At 32.2% G+C, this 18,486-nt stretch overlaps 1 protein-coding gene across 1 annotated transcript in view; it reads left to right on the top strand.

Annotated features, from left to right (window-relative positions):
- The first annotated feature begins 92 nt into the window (after positions 1–92).
- LOC130899968 (uncharacterized) overlaps positions 93–18,486 on the top strand; it is a 36,265-nt gene continuing 17,871 nt past the window's right edge. Inside the window, exon 1 of the mRNA XM_057810192.1 lies at positions 93–255. Within this exon, the coding sequence (XP_057666175.1) occupies positions 182–255 (74 nt within the window). The 5' untranslated portion in view covers positions 93–181. The remainder of the gene's footprint in view (positions 256–18,486) is intronic.

Below are 18,486 nucleotides of genomic sequence, written 5' to 3'. Positions count from 1 at the left end.
AATAACATGAATCTATATTTTGATGATCATAAAATTCATTTTTTTCTCTAGAGTTTCAAGCAATGTATAATCTAAACACTAATATGTCAGTTCTTTGATAGCTGTCACAGTAATCAAGACGAAATAAAATTTTTGTTGATCAAATTCTCGTTTTTCGTGAAATTGTGAGTTCTTTATAACCATGGCGTCTATTAAAGAGTCGAATATTGGCAACAAGGTGTTCACCTGGTGGGAAAAACCTCCTATCCAATATGCGTAAGTTTTGCTGTACATTATTCATATTATTTTTAACACATAAGGTCGATGTATACAAGTATATACTTGCCGCATTTAGTCTGTCATACGAAAAATATAAAAATGCAAAATAAAAAGCATTCTTTGAGATTTGATTCTTTCTCTAACTGGTATTATATTTACACTGCCGGTCAAAAGTTTTTACCAATCCATACATTTCGGATTAATACACTTCTTGTTTATTCAGTTAAAAGTTGAAACTTGCATCTTTAACTGTGAATTATTTCTTTGATGTTAATGTAGTTTAGTACCAATTAGCCCTGTGGGATAAAAAAATGTGCTGTGATTTGTACTATTTGATCCAAGATATCTTTTTGTGAAGTTTATATACGAATTGCTTTCTTTCTTGCAAATTAAGAACTGAATTGAAAGTACTTCGACGTATCGTGGTCTACAACGTGAAAAAATATCCGTCAACCAGTAGCTTTGGCGGTAAAAAACGTTCATGGCTGCTTTGAAAAACCACAACCGCTGAAGATAAACGTATTTTATAGATCACGTAATCGACGCCTCACGGTCCCAAAAATACCAACTCAGATCAATGCATCTAGAGTCTTCGAGTATTTCTACAGTGGAAATGAGACTGAGAAAAGATGGCCTTTTTAGAAGGGTGAAAAACATAAAAATTACTAGATCCATGTAAGTACGACTATAAAAGGCAAAAATTCCTCGAACCTTTGCAAAGAGAATTTGGAAGAATGTACTGAAAGTGCTAATTTGACAGTCACAGTCGCCCTGACTCAACCCGATTGAATTGTTGCTCAAATTGTCATAAAGCAGTGTCCTACTTCCAAAAATGAATTGAATCAGACGATTATTTGTCGAAATGTCTGTAGTTTCTTATCTAGGCAAATATAAATATTAAAATCGATGATATTGTTTTTATTTGTTATATGTTATGCGGACCTTTGACCGGTAATGAATATAAGAAAAGCTTATTATGGAATAATTTCACTTCACATTATTCACTAAAGGCTCCCATACACTACGGGTAAACGCAACAATCTTAACCGAACATATAAAATTGTATATATGCAAAATTGCCGCTTTTGAACACATACACTGTCGGAAAAGAACGTCTGCAGTTGTGTGTTTCACGATGAACCGCAAAGACATAATTGCAGTGGCGTTGGTTTTTGTTTTAAAAAAGAAATCACGTAGAAAACGTTCGAAATGGGCATGAGATTGGTTATTTAAAAAGAAACGAATTTTCTCATGTTAATCTATTGAAAGAGTTCAAACTAGAACAAAGTGACTGGTGTAATTATTTAAGAATAGATGAAGATACTTATTTAGAATTATTAAACCGTGTCACACCTTTAATACAAAAACAAGATTTGCACCTTCGGTAGTCCATATCCTGTCATGACTCAACATTACGATATCTTGCTACTGGGAGAAATTATGAAGGTCTAAAATTTTCAACAGCAATATCAGCTCAAGCCTTAGGACGCTTTGTTTTTTTTTATTCTGTCGGAATATTCTGAAGATTTTATTTTCCATAGACTTGGCAACGATTTATATAACTCCAATAATTCAATAGTAAAATTTTAATTCCACATTCTTGTATCGGCCATTTTGCAGAACGACTATGTTTATTCACGACGGATTTCATTGAATACCACATACACTAGCAGATTTGCACGAACACGTCAGCCTGTACTGGTAAAATCTCAGGTCATGGCGGAGATGAAGAACGTCGGTTAACATCGTCGTGATTGGCCCATACACGTGTCTGGGGGCCTTAATGTAATATATCATTTGTTTAATACCATTTCAAATAACACAGAAGTGATTGACGTCTAATCTGGACGTACACTATGCAAAATACGTGATCTCTATTGTGTAACTTGCGTAAATTACACAAGTTTCTTCAAAGGATTCCTGTAATATTAAACAAAACTGTTGTTGGTTATCTGTCTTTAGATGTAACACAACTTCTGATTAATATTGCGATGCAATAAATCAACGCATTATACATTTTGAATGATTATGTCTAACAGTTTGATCGACCGTGACTTATATTAGCTTTTTGTTATATAGTCGATATTAACTATTGGATATTGAATTTCAAAACAATACAAAAATTACTTAAAGATTCTAGTAGATAGAGTAGATTTAGTGGGTTTTGTGTTGGGATATTAGTTATACCGACGTCAGGATTCTATGTTTATCACATAAACTATCGTGTCCAAGTACTAGTGCAGTGGAAGTTTTTGTATTTTGCAGTAATTTCATTATTATAGTTTTATGGCAGGATTATTTGAATTTTAGCTTCAAGTACTTTTTTAAATGTTACTCAGAAGCTAAAAATGTATAGGAATTGGTAAGAATCTCTTGAATCGATCCAGACATAACTCAAACTAAAAATAAAATCACCACACTAAATATACTATTATCGATAGTTAAACAAAAAGTTAGAACAAACGTAAATTAAGGAAAATCTGGCATATAATACAAGCTTTCGCTGACAAGACAAATTTAAATCTAGCAAATGAAAACCTACTCAACAATGATAAAAATGATTAAATGCAGAAATACTTCAGGAACTCGAAAACAACTGACTATAAATTTTGGAAATCAACTAAAAAACTAAAGAGACCGGAACTGATAAATTCTCAAATACATGCTCCTGAAAATCAAAGATCAAAAAGTAAGAAAAAGCCAATAAACTCCTTTAACCCAAACCCTGTCAGGATAATTCAAACATTGAAGCCGAAATTAAATATTTTCTGGAATTTCCATATCAACTGGAGCTTTCCCTAGAAATAATTACAGTCAAACCTAAAAAACTCATAGATATTATAGATATTAGAGCCAAAATTCTGCCAACTTTCAAATAAAGGGATTGTTGTGTATAACACAATTTTACAATCCAGTAACGAAGACAGTTTATTAAGGTAGTCCTCATCATACTGATCCCTAACCTACTGAAGGCTTATAGATCAATTAGTATATTACCTGTTATGTCACAGAAACTGGAAAAATTATTGATAGAGAAAAAAGCACTGATTCTCAAAACCAGCCGACTAATTCATAACCATCAATTTGGATTTAGAGTTCAACATGTCCCTATAGAATAATTTGTGGCAGGAAAAGTATACAAATCTTATGAAGATAAAAAATACTGTACGGCTGCCTCTTTAGATATCACGGGGTCTAGCTAGACAAAATTTGGAAAAATCTTCCAAACACAATTCTTAAAATAGAACTTCTCAAACACACAATTACTAGCAAGTAGAAATGATTAAGAATTTTCAAATTATAGTACTGGAAAATGTATACTGTCGAAGAATATTCTTCGTTCCACCCAGGGCCGAGAAAAGGCTCTGGCCAAAATTTGTTACTAAACTACCCTAAAAATTGTATGTATTGAATTTTGATTACAGATTTTGTTTTAATCTTTGTGACCACTTTAGAGAATCTTTATTGATGAAAAAATAGAAGGCGTAATAGAAGCTCAATGACTCCCCTAAATCATCATCAGACATTTAGAAAAAAATTAGATTTCTCAGAATCAAAGGGTTGTTCCAGAGTAATTATTACCTGCATATGAGATTCAGGAACATCTATTTTAATAAAAAAATAATAATAAAGAGATGTCCGAGAATTATTCAAGGAAAGAATCAGGGAATTAGTAAACTTCGAGCATGCCATCAATTTTTTTTTGAATTAAGTGTTTTGAATGGCCTAATTATCCTGAAACAAACCCTGTACATATTAATTCTGCAAGATCTGATTGTTCTCGATAAATAAATGTCTCAGAATCATTCAGGGAAATAATGAGGAAACTTCAAGCATGCTTTCTATTTTTTTATGAAATCAAAAGTGGTTCCCAATGCCTTAATTTTTCTGAAGCAACCCCTATACATATTGATTCTACAGAATCTAATTTTTTCTCGATAAATAAATGTCTAAGAATCATTCAGGGAAATAATGAGGAAGCTTCAAGCATGCTTTTTATTTTTTTATGGAATCAAAAGTGGTTCCCAATGCCCTAATTATTCTGAAATAACCCCTGTACATATTGATTCTGCAAAATCCAATTTTTTCTCGATAAATAAATGTCTCAGAATCATTCAGGGAAATAATGAGGAAACTTCAAGCATGCTTTCTATTTTTTTATGAAATCAAAAGTGGTTCCCAATGCCTTAATTTTTCTGAAACAACCCCTATACATATTGATTCTACAGAATCTAATTTTTTCTCGATAAATAAATGTCTAAGAATCATTCAGGGAAATAATGAGGAAGCTTCAAGCATGCTTTCTATTTTTTTATGGAATCAAAAGTGGTACCCAATGCCTTAATTTTTCTGAAACAACCCCTATACATATTGATTCTACAGAATCTAATTTTTTCTCGATAAATAAATGTCTCAGAATCATTCAGGGAAATAATGAGGAAACTTCAAGCATGCTTTCTATTTTTTTATGAAATCAAAAGTGGTTCCCAATGCCTTAATTTTTCTGAAACAACCCCTATACATATTGATTCTACAGAATCTAATTTTTTCTCGATAAATAAATGTCTAAGAATCATTCAGGGAAATAATGAGGAAGCTTCAAGCATGCTTTCTATTTTTTTATGGAATCAAAAGTGGTTCCCAATGTCCTAATTATTCTGAAATAACCCCTGTACATATTGATTCTGCAAAATCCAATTTTTTCTCGATAAATAAATGTCTCAGAATCATTCAGGGAAATAATGAGGAAACTTCAAGCATGCTTTCTATTTTTTTATGAAATCAAAAGTGGTTCCCAATGCCTTAATTTTTCTGAAACAACCCCTATACATATTGATTCTACAGAATCTAATTTTTTCTCGATAAATAAATGTCTAAGAATCATTCAGGGAAATAATGAGGAAGCTTCAAGCATGCTTTCTATTTTTTTATGGAATCAAAAGTGGTTCCCAATGCCTTAATTTTTCTGAAACAACCCCTATACATATTGATTCTACAGAATCTAATTTTTTCTCGATAAATAAATGTCTAAGAATCATTCAGGGAAATAATGAGGAAGCTTCAAGCATGCTTTCTATTTTTTTATGGAATCAAAAGTGGTTCCCAATGTCCTAATTATTCTGAAATAACCCCTGTACATATTGATTCTGCAAAATCCAATTTTTTCTCGATAAATAAATGTCTCAGAATCATTCAGGGAAATAATGAGGAAACTTCAAGCATGCTTTCTATTTTTTTATGAAATCAAAAGTGGTTCCCAATGCCTTAATTTTTCTGAAACAACCCCTATACATATTGATTCTACAGAATCTAATTTTTTCTCGATAAATAAATGTCTAAGAATCATTCAGGGAAATAATGAGGAAGCTTCAAGCATGCTTTCTATTTTTTTATGGAATCAAAAGTGGTTCCCAATGTCCTAATTATTCTGAAATAACCCCTATACATATTGATTCTACAGAATCTAATTTTTTCTCGATAAATAAATGTCTAAGAATCATTCAGGGAAATAATGAGGAAGCTTCAAGCATGCTTTCTATTTTTTTATGGAATCAAAAGTGGTTCCCAATGTCCTAATTATTCTGAAATAACCCCTGTACATATTGATTCTGCAAAATCCAATTTTTTCTCGATAAATAAATGTCTCAGAATCATTCAGGGAAATAATGAGGAAACTTCAAGCATGCTTTCTATTTTTTTATGAAATCAAAAGTGGTTCCCAATGCCTTAATTTTTCTGAAACAACCCCTATACATATTGATTCTACAGAATCTAATTTTTTCTCGATAAATAAATGTCTAAGAATCATTCAGGGAAATAATGAGGAAGCTTCAAGCATGCTTTCTATTTTTTTATGGAATCAAAAGTGGTTCCCAATGCCTTAATTTTTCTGAAACAACCCCTATACATATTGATTCTACAGAATCTAATTTTTTCTCGATAAATAAATGTCTAAGAATCATTCAGGGAAATAATGAGGAAGCTTCAAGCATGCTTTCTATTTTTTTATGGAATCAAAAGTGGTTCCCAATGTCCTAATTATTCTGAAATAACCCCTGTACATATTGATTCTGCAAAATCCAATTTTTTCTCGATAAATAAATGTCTCAGAATCATTCAGGGAAATAATGAGGAAACTTCAAGCATGCTTTCTATTTTTTTATGAAATCAAAAGTGGTTCCCAATGCCTTAATTTTTCTGAAACAACCCCTATACATATTGATTCTACAGAATCTAATTTTTTCTCGATAAATAAATGTCTAAGAATCATTCAGGGAAATAATGAGGAAGCTTCAAGCATGCTTTCTATTTTTTTATGGAATCAAAAGTGGTTCCCAATGTCCTAATTATTCTGAAATAACCCCTGTACATATTGATTCTGCAAAATCCAATTTTTTCTCGATAAATAAATGTCTAAGAATCATTCAGGGAAATAATGAGGAAGCTTCAAGCATGCTTTCTATTTTTTTATGGAATCAAAAGTAGTTTCGAATGCCCTAATTAAACTGAAACTACCCCTATACATATTGATTCTCTTAAATCTAATTTTTTTTCGATGAATAAATATCTAAGAATTATTCAGGGAAATAATGAAAATGCTTCAAGCATTCTATCTATTTTTTTATGGAGTTAAGTGGTGTTGAAGGACCTTGCTATTATTTTCGATATCTTCCAAACCTGAACGCTAGTTACTTATTGCTAAAAGCTTCAAGAATTGAAATGAATGAAATAAAAATCTGTTTATGTAATCTAGAGGAACCTATCCAAGTGTGGTTTTAAACTAACACCTTCAGTAACAAAAACAAAGAGCAAAATATCTTGGAATTAATTTGGATCGACAACTAACCTGGAGATCACACATACTAACCTAGAGGAAGCAATTGCGCCTGAATTCTGTAGTTATGATCTTCAAACTGTTTTAAGATCCCAACAAGATGCTTCTTTCCATAGTTATACTGAAACCCATCTAGAATTATACTGCTCAGCTATCGGGCAATGTATCTAGCTCAAACACAGCAATTTTAGAAAGGTTTCAGTCAAAAGTACTCAAAATTCCTGTGAATAGATGTACCTATCGCAATTTGTATGGAGTTCAATCTATGAACAAATGATTTTTTGATTAGTTAGAGTTACTAGACATTCGACTCTTCCATAAAAACACGTGAAAATTGACGTTTCGACCTATTTCGTTCTTCAAAAAAATATGACAATTTATTAGAATATGAAAATTCATTACCAATTTTCGGTATAGACAAATTTCCACCTAATTGTAGAATCGATAAAATGAAGAAATGAAAGGAAAATAATTGGCAAATCAGTTCCGGTCCCTAACAACTTTCTGATTCTATCAATCACTTGTACAATACACAATTTTCGTGTTCTTGAAACTAGATATTACCAACGAAATGGAAATTAGTTATAATTGCAATTAATCACTATGACGGCTGCTATGATATCGATCTACCTGTCCCTGACTATTGAAATGCATTTTTAGATGAAGTAGTCGCCTGCAAAAGGTGGAATATAACCCAAGTGGGTTCATTGGTCTTTGTTATAGAGAGGCCCAAAAATATTGAGGTTATGAGTGTTGGACGTGTAAGATAGAGATATTCATCTAATAAATCAAAAATAATACTTTTCTATAATGTGATATGTTTGTTCTTTTGAAGCATTTGTATCATATACCCAGAAATAACCAATCTTCTCTAAAAATTTCTGAATTCTTCAGTGTTAAAAACCAATCTTCTCTAAAAATCTCTGAATTCTTCAGTGTTTAACACCAATCTGCTCTAATAATCTCTCAATTCTTCACTGTTTAAAACTAATCTGCTCTAAAAATCTCTCAATTCTTCAGTGTTTAAAACCAATCTGCTCTAAAAAAATCTCAATTCTTTAGTGTTTAAAACCAATCTGCTCTAAAAATCTCTCAATTCTTCAGTGTTTAAAACCAATCTGCTCTAAAAATTTCTCTATTCTTCAGTGTTTAACACTAATCTTTAAAACTCTCTTTCTTCTTGAGTATTTGCTTTTATCAGATTTTTGTCCATTGTTTTTATAATTGCTATCGTTATTCTTACTCACGCCAAATACATCTTCTCTACTTATTGAGTAAATTTTTCAAAATCTATGGAGTTTGAATAAATGTACATCAATATTTATGAATTTGTGTCTTCGATTTATTGCAAATTATCTTCTGGATATAAAATCTTTTTGTGCTATTTCTTCCATGAAATAAACGTTTTTTCAGCCACTATATACCATTTGGTCTCGTAGAATTTATAACTGGGGTTGCCGCCCCTCTCTCGAATGTTGATCGCAATACAAAATATCAGCTTTACGTCTACTCTCAACACCTCACTATAATATCAGTTTATGAGATTTCAATAGTTGAAACACTTCTAGTGCACGACATCATTTTATTAGAATTGATCTATAAAATCAAACGTTAATTATTATGACAGAAAATGATTTTTGGAATACAATGAAAGTGTTGGTTGGGAAGGACTGGCTGAAGATACCTGTGGAGGATATCCAGGACTGGGTGGATAAAGTTATGCCGAGACGGATTTCGAATGTATCGAATAATGATATTGAGGAAAATACGGCGTGGAAAAGAAAAACATCCGATGTTAGTGTGAGAAGTTTCAATTTAGACGAAGAAATCATGAAATTTAGGAAAAGTTTGAAGTACCCGAAGGTAGATTGCAAGTATGTAATATTTATGTATAATGAGATATGTATTGGAAACATGTTTTTTCGACATTATGTTTGATTCTGATCGAGATAGATGTTGAGAGTCAATTATTTTTAACATTATTCCAAAAATTAGTAAGGTTGATATAATGCATTCATTTTGATCGAATCAATCAATTTATCTCAATAAATTTATAAGGAATTTCCAGGGAATATACTTTTAAATTCCATTATTTCGGTTGTTGTATATATTTATGATGAATCTCGGAATGCCAAATTGGAATTATACAATGTGAAAATCTGGTCCCCCCCTGTACTGTAACTGCCAGTGAAAAATATCAAAATCTTTCATCTTCTTACCAAAGAACAGTATAGTTGATTCAAATAATTTCATTTAAATTGTGACTATGGTAGACGTTTAGTTTTAATCTCTGAAGATGATAGATAGTTAACGAAACAAGCTTAAACTATGTAATTTCACAAGTAATCTTCAATGTCCGTGTAGTGAGGACAGAATGACCATTAATTTAACGTTAACTCTTTCGAAAAAATTCGATATAGAGGCATGAGCCCACAAACACTATAGTGAAATCAATCAAAGGACCTGCCAGATGGGGCAGGGTTGAAACTACAGTCTCTTGCGGCAGGACTAATCTATTTTGAGGCTGCATTGAAAATTCCGGAACTTTAATCAACAGTATCTCGATACAAACGAGGGTTGATTCAAATAGCATTTTGAAAAACTGAAAATTTCTCCAAACTATTCGCATGCTCAATCTAAAGGAAAATAAATTTGTTATGATAACAAATTCCTAATTCATATATCTAGGCCGCTTTGCATGATGCAAGATAACATGCAAGATATTGCAAGATCAAAATATTACATAGACGAATATTGCATGTCGCTTGCCCTTGCATCATGGTTGCCACTAATCAAAATTCTATGAGTAGATGTGAAAAATTTCCAAAGCTCAAACTTCATTTAATTTTTTGTAAGAAGTTTGAAAATGAAAATAACAAAACTAGGTGACCAATGCATCTCTGCAATAATTACTGCTACCTTTATTTTTGGAGTCCGATGGACAGTTTAGCTAGAGAATTGGATGAGAAAACATAGAAAAATTAGTTTTAGAATGAATGATAAAAAATTCCTAAACAAAGGTTGCTTGACATGATGCAATACAACGTGCAAAGCAATACAAGACGCAATATTTCTTGATCAAAAGCATGCGTAGATGAAGTTCAGCTGATTGTTTGTCGCACTTTATCGATTTGGTGCCATTTTTATTGCCTACAAGCTGCAATTTTAGAAAGAAATAAGTTTATAATATGCTTATATTATGGTTTATTTTGCTTAGGAATTTTTATATGTTTTTTATCCAATTCTTCAGCTAAACTGTCCATCTGACTGCAAAATGAAGGTAGCGGTAAATATAATTATTGCCAGTGACGCACTGACCACTTTTTTCTTGTTTATTTCACCTAGTTCTGTTATTTTCATTTTCGAGCTGCCCACAAAAGACTAAATAAAGTTTGAGGCTGGGAAATTTTTTACTTCTACTCAGCAATCAGCTGAACTTCATCGACGCATGCTTTTGATCAAGAAATATTGCATCTTGCATTGCATTGCATTGCACGTTGTATTGCATCATGCTAAGTGGCCTTAAATATTATTCTTTATTGTGGCGGATGCGAATATGGCGAAGGTGCTTACAATATATCAAAATTTGGCGAAGGCGATAATTATAACTGCCAAATTCATGGTATTGGTTAATGGTACACATCAATTCGAATTATACATGATTTTTTTACATTCACGTGACAAAATTCAGATGGCATATGAAATTAGAATTTCCACAGCACATCCCTTTCCGAGATATCACCCTTAAAATTGGTGACTATAATTGAATTTTCATTTTTTTTTCTTAAATTTTAGTAATGCTAAAATCTTGAAATTATTCAATTTAGCACTTGCGAAAGGCTAACCACGGGTTGTTTTTCAATATTCTTGTTACATTTTACGGTGGTGAAATTAGCAATCCTTACTTTATTTCATTTTAAAACTTTTTCAACGTGAAGTTTTAATGTTGAATGTAACAAAGACTTTGAGTTATGATTTTATTTCATAAAACTCTATCTTAAAAAATAGTTTTGATATGAAAACAAGTGAGGGTTGCTAATTTTGCCCCCGTATAATATAACAATAATATAGAAAAATCCCGTAGTTAATCCTTTGAAAATATACAAAAAAATTTTCTAGATCTACTGGAATTGAAGAAAAAAAACTCGATTTTAGTCATCACTTTTAAGGGTGATATATCAGAAAATGGGTGGAAAATTAACTCCTGAATGTTGTCGCATGAAATCAGCAAATAATCGCAAAATAAATATAATAATGCATTTAATTTAAAAAGTTGGAAGAAATTTGCATATTTCAAATCTTTCTATGCAAAATCAGGTTGCCCAAAATGAAAAATAATCAAAACACATTTAGTAGACACCCAATTGATACTGTTATTATTCATATTGTATGATTCGTAGGGGTAGTTTCTGATTTGCGACGGACGGAAAGACCTCGAACCCCATTTTCATTTTTTTATGGGGTATGAATACTAAAGATAGGGCCAATTTTCAAATAGGTTTTCTGGGTTGGTAAACAGAGAGGGTAAACCGATCAAATTATAGCAATTTATACAAAAGGTTGTTCGTGTATGTAAAGCTAAAAGTTCGTTCTTTTTATAAAACTATAGGACATGCGCCCCCATGAAACACATATGCCGTTCGCAGAAAAAGAGGAAGAATTTGACTGTGTCCTTAAAATTTCTAATTCCCAGAAACTCATCCCACAATAGCGTACACCCTATTGTGTTAATTATAATTTACAAAACGTCATAAAATAATTTTTGTTCCATGATTTTAAGGCTTAATTATGTGTTGTAATTTGAACTCCCCCATTAGATAATTATTACTTGTGACTATTTCCATTTAGAGCTCAAAGTTTTCCTTAATTCAAGTGTTATATATTTTTAGAGCCATTCTGAGACATTTCGATTTACAAAGATGTATCATCCCTTGACATATATCATAGTTGTTTTTCAGTATAAAGTCATTTATTTCAATGGAGAATCTCAATAAAAAAATTTGCAGTTATAGGAGTGATATAGGATGCATTTTTTAAATAGTTTCTTAAGAAAAGAATACTCAGTATTCCAGAATGTTTATTTTAGACCTTAACCAATACTAATACAATGTATGTGAACTGGAGGTTATTCAACATGGTTTACATTACGCTGTTGATGTTGTTGGGTTTTGAAAAGTATTTACTGATATTGAACTTTTAAGAGCAAACTACAATGGTTTTTCCATTTAATTAATGCGATATCACGATGATTTACTATGATACATACCCTTAGAATTTAAAGCAAGCGTTCTTACTGATATTCAACTGAAAATGTTCGTAAATTTCTCACGGTATTTCCGCAGAATATGAAAAAGAAAATATCATAGTTTATTCTTTCCGCATACCTTTAATAGAGAAAGGATATTTCAACAATTTTCATATGGTTGAATGCATTGCAAAATAATTTGTTTTGTGTTTTTCACATGGCTATATTACACAACCCTCTTCAAAATCTATGACGATATGAAAATAGATCTCTATTAAGCAGTTTTTTACACTGATTTCAAAAATGCATTTCGCTGTATTTCTCCCGCGTATGATTAACTTACACGTGTATGTGTGAAATTAGGATTTTTATGGACAACGTCGACATGTTACACGTTTTTCTGTATTTCGACGTCTGATGCTAGGTCAATAGCTGGGTTATACGTGCTACTTATGTCATTGGGACAGTAGAGCTCGTGACAAACACTAGAATCAAAAATTGTGGCCTAAACGACAAAATTTTATACCTGGTGTGAAAAACATCCTGCGTGAACCGTTGATTGACCCTGATCTACCACCAGTGCACATAAAGCTCGTATTAATGAAGCAAAAAAGGCGCCTGCTTAAAGTATCTTGCAGAAAAATTTTTCCGAGTTGCCTCAGAAAAAATCAATTTTCGTGGGTTCACAAATCCGACGTAAATTTTGAAAAAAGTATGAATCAGAAAGAAAAACTAGCTTGGATGAGCTTTGAGAAAGTTTTTTTTCTATTATCAAAATTTTGGGGATTACAGTGAAGAATTAGATGAATGGTTCTACTAAACCATAGAAAAAATTCAAAAACTGTACCAAGGTAGATAAAATGAAAATATGACGACTGAAAACTGCTGGAATTTCAAGAAGGATTGCCAAGACATCCAAGAGAGATCAAAATAACGGAAGTTCTAAAGCTAAAGTAATAATTATTTACGTTATAAGTCCGGGAAGTAACTTAGGACGGTACGAGGTAGATGTTTATGGACAAGGCGACGAAGGAGCCGAGTCAAGAATATTTAATCGAGTATCGTTATAATAACTTCAAGGAAGTATGCCTTAAAAATGTTTTAATTGAAGCTGACGATTACAATCTTAATTTATGATAGATCTAAGTTACAGATCATAATTTCTTATTCGTACAATTTGAATATAATTACAGGTTACATCAATCTCGAAACAACACACACAACTCAAATATAAGTCCTATACTTTACTATTTTCTATATCTAAAATATTGAGAATCATTAAAATCTAAATAATTGATGATTCATACTCAATTATGGGATAGAGATATTATCAAACTATGCCGCAACCAGCGACTATATTCACTTCAATCACTCATAATTCATAATAAAAAAAAAGCCTGGGCTGTCAAGTTTGATCCTTGCGCCGGCAGGTACGGTATCTACACTGGTTTTTCGACGATACAAAAGCATCCGGCGCCCTAAGGCGACATCGACGGCGTCGTGACTACCACCCTCTTGTCTTAGCTTCGCGGCAGCTATATTCACCGTTTATGTAGTACAGTACAAAATATCGTGAAATATATTACATAAATATACTCAAAAATACAACAAATTGATAGATTAACTACAGAAATTGAACATGTAACTATGGAAATTGTATTTCTATTTTATTACATCATGCGTCCAATTTGGATGAGCATCGATCAGAGCAGAAATATTTCACTATAACTTGTTACCTTCTACTGTAATATAATTCCACAAAATGTAATATACAGGGTGTTTTTCACTTGGCAACTAAATGAATTTTAGTACAGAAAACAAGATGTTTGGCGCTCTTGAGACGGATTATTATTGATGGAATTTATAGTCGTACAATGATGGCTGGTTGATGAAGATACCATAGAAACTTATGATGCACGTTGTAGTCAAATGAGATCATAGAAAATATTACACACTTGGTAGCTGGTGACAAATGACACACGTTACATATGACAGATGACGCTGTTGACCGATCAAGCACAGACTGTTATAATGGTACAATGATGGATGGTTGATGATGGATAATACACAAAAGGCACGTTGGAGTTGTACGTAACATGTGGCAGATCACGTTAAGTTAGTAGAAGACTGCTGCTATGATGGTAAAATGATGAATGTTTTGGATCATAAATAAATGGCAAGTTGGTGATAGATGGCATCGTAGAACATAGAACACACAAAATAACTGGTGACAGATGACATAAGTGACCCGCGATAGATGACGCAGCTGACAGATTACCCACAGTTAGCTGAAGCCTTGATGGTTGATGATGGACCATACACAAAAGGCATCATAGAGTATTATGAGCGTGGGAAACACATGGAATAATAGAACATATGACGTAAAAAGGACAAATGATGATACTGCTGATGGATGACGCATAGTTAGCAGAATACCCCCAAATCATTCTTCCAGCACTTTCGCCTCCGCATCACGATTCTAATATTATTTATCTTAAGTAATTGCCGTTTTCATTTGTTTTCCAGTTTCTCTATCGTTCAAACAATGAAATAAAGCCCAATATGGAGCCAACTAGTAGAAAATATGGATATATGATGTTATGACTATTTGAAAACAAGACGTTGCATTTAATATGTTGTTCATTCTGACTACATAACATTTATTAAAATGAAAATCTTCAGTTAAGTTTGGGTAACTTTTCCATTGATATTTTCGATTTATCTCTATTCTTGATATAGTTATAAGAGTCACATGTCGAAATTTTTCGAAATATCAATTCACTGAGGGGTAAGTCAAATCAAAACTGTCATTCATTCGCAGTATAAGGTCATATGGCATTTCATCAAAACTGTAAAAGTACATCTAGTTTGATTAATATAATAAATCGTTTAGAGAATTATGGAAACAAATTTAACGTCCACGTAAGGAAAAAAATTGTAAAGATTGCTCGTGTTTTGAATAAGAGGCTTAGAAATGCATCATCCGTCTTAATTTTGATGCTACGAACAAATGAACAGAAATAGTCGATCTTTCCTGATAAATTGAGCCTTAAAGGCACGTACCGTCACATCAAACTATTTTCCTCAAAGGATCTTCAAAGTTTTATGACGACTCTTGCGTATTGGAGAATCGACATTTGAAATAGACTATAAAGTTTTTTGACGTGAGGTTGACGATGCGACTCGATCTTTAAGATAAAAAATATCTATTATAACAGATCAAGAATCTAATTGAAAATACGTTGTACTAGATTTTACGTTCACTTTTCATTTATAACCTATAGATCATGGCATTTCAACAATGTCAATAAAAATAACTATTAATGTATTCACTAGGTGTGAAAGTGGAATTTTCCTTCCGAAGAAATGTTAGCACCACTACGTAATATTTAATTTTTAGTGCGCAAATATCGGATGTAAATATTATAAATCCATAGAATGTACTGCGTAAATAGTCGTGTCAAGGTGAAATCCCACGTACAATAATTAGGTGCCATGATCATAGCACGATAAAATTGGGTCTAAGTGGTGTAACGGATAAGTTGAAAACATTGTTAAGGGCAGTTTAATAATAATAAATAATTATTTTGTTGAGAAAATTATAAATTTTTATCACGAAAACAGTGAATATATTTCAAAACATGTTAAAGATGTTGAATCTTTCTGTAAACAACAATATTATTTCCGAATAATTTGGTACTAATATCAACCCCCATAATATTTTATAGTAATTCGACTTACAAAATTCAATATAATAAAGTGATGACAGAGCAGTTCATACAACTAATTCTCTCATGGTGAAACATAATTTTTTAACATTATCAGCAAACATATGTAGAAACATCCTGTTAATAAAATAACTTTCATTCTGTTACACTTGACTGTATTCAGCATTTTTCCATTTATCTAATATTTGTTATTCATCGATATAGTTAGTCTTCATTCTATCACCTATTGTTGTAGTCATCGAGTAAATGTTTTTAAAACTATATCTTTACTTTTAAAATTTAACTCGCGTAATTTTAAAATCACGGTTTTTTTAAAAATGGAAAAGGAACAGGTAAATATTGCAATAAACCAAATGAGTAATTTTACACTGTTAAAAAAAAATAAACAATTTTGATCATTTGAGGACGTTAAATAAATAGTTAAGTGCATTCCGAGCCGTCGTAATTACCTACAAACCCGATACGTGATTCGCACCATTGAATCAAATAACTCCTTTGCCAAAATACTTCTCGGGTCGCTATTAGGCCCATTTCGCACCAAGCATGTCTAGTCCATTCGCTTACAGTCAAGTTTGACGCTTTTGAATTGGAAATATTAATTTACCATTAAAACAAAGAGAATGTGTAAATCTGGTAAATCTAATTGCATTAGTGCAAGAGAAAGAGGTAGGTATTACAGGAAATGATTTTCTTACCTAGGGAAAACAGCTAGTCTTCCTTCTGGTGAAATTGCAGTTCTGTAGTTGGTATTTTCTTTTCGAATACGTTCAGCTTTTGGGGAGTAGATCCGGAGAGATGTGATTGAAAGAACCGAACACTGGTCTTCTTAAATGTATGGGATGAACCCAACAGAAATTTCATCTTTTCTTCATCTTCCTTGTTCTGTATACTCAGAGTAAAATTATGACTTGCAGAAGAGCATCCATCTTGTCACAAATTCTCCACAACATTGACCGACTCAGACTCAACAAGCAACATATTCAGTGCGAAAGCAAATTTTGACGTGGCTTGACTGGACAAAACTTGACTAGACGCGAATGGAATGGATTGGCTTGGTGCGAAATGGGCCTTAGACGCCCCTTTCCCTCAAAGCACAAGAAAAACCTCCCCTAACCCCCTTTACAAAGACTTTCCTGAAAATTACCCCGATTTTCTTGACAGTTCTTCCATAGCCATTAGGATATTTCACTTAATCGATCGTCGCTGTTGCGGTTTTCTTGTAATCTGTTGAACCGGTTCACTAGCCAAATAGACGCAGCCCTCTACCGGCTTACATAAACAAAAAAAAGATCTATTACACTCTTTAAAAAGCATTTGTTTCACCGAGCGTCTTTCTCCTTCTTTTTTTGCTCTTCTCGTTCCTTTTCAGTTCACAACACTCTACTGTTCTAAACCCACCATAACTGTAGCTCTAAACAGATAAAAATTTTCTTATATCATAGACAAACTTATAACCTTCTCCACCCCATATGAATTATGTCTCTATCATTTACTCACAACACAACAAACTCTATATCGCTCTCTCTCTCTGTTGGTTACCGACAAATTATTTTTAATACTCAAAACATAACGATGTGATAATCATCTTTCGTACAGCCTTTTATCCATATCCTCTATATCCAAGTTATAAAGCACACTTTTTAGAATACAACAACGTACTTTTAGTTGAAAATAATTCAGTATTGCCTTTCAGTTTTTTATTGGTTAAGCCTCCAAATAAAAATATTGCATCACATATCTATGATTTTCACTTTTCACACAAATTCTCTGAAAACTTTCATTATTAATTGCTGGTAAACAAATTCTAAGCAACGTTGAGTCTTCAAACTCAAAACGTGCTTTGTATGTTAATATTTTTCAAATAACTACCCCTATTTCGAGACCCAGATCATCGTAGCTCGTAGAAAATCGATCAATTTTCAGGTTAAAATATTGACAAAAAATTCTCTCATACGACAACTCGTTTCTGAGTTATAGGCGTTTGAAGTTGCTAAATCAGAACTTATATTGTACATTCCAATATTATTAATTTTCAATGGATGATTATGTATGTCCACGCCCAATCCGTTACTTTTACAGGGACAATCTGTACAAATATCAACGATCCGTAACTTTTCAGAGAAAACCTGTTCAATCTAAAGATGGCAAAATGCATTTTTCAATCGATTTTCCAACAAAAAGATACTCTTTGCTTAACTCGATCAAATTTCTGATTTAGGAGATATGTGGATTTTGAGATCATTGTATATACCAAGGAAACCATTCGTCATAAAGAGACATTCTGAAGAAAATTATCATAAATTATAATTATAGAATACAGGAGTTATTGAAACACAATTAAACATTTCTTGGAGAAAATGGTCAGCGATACTTAGAATTTGGAGTCACTTCCAACTTCCTAAATGATATAAGAAATTATC

The sequence above is a fragment of the Diorhabda carinulata genome, chromosome 12 (assembly GCF_026250575.1).
Source record: "Diorhabda carinulata isolate Delta chromosome 12, icDioCari1.1, whole genome shotgun sequence".
Lineage (NCBI taxonomy): Eukaryota > Metazoa > Arthropoda > Insecta > Coleoptera > Chrysomelidae > Diorhabda > Diorhabda carinulata.
The sequence above is the reverse complement of the archived record's forward strand: the minus strand, read 5'-3'. Positions and strand labels throughout refer to the sequence as shown.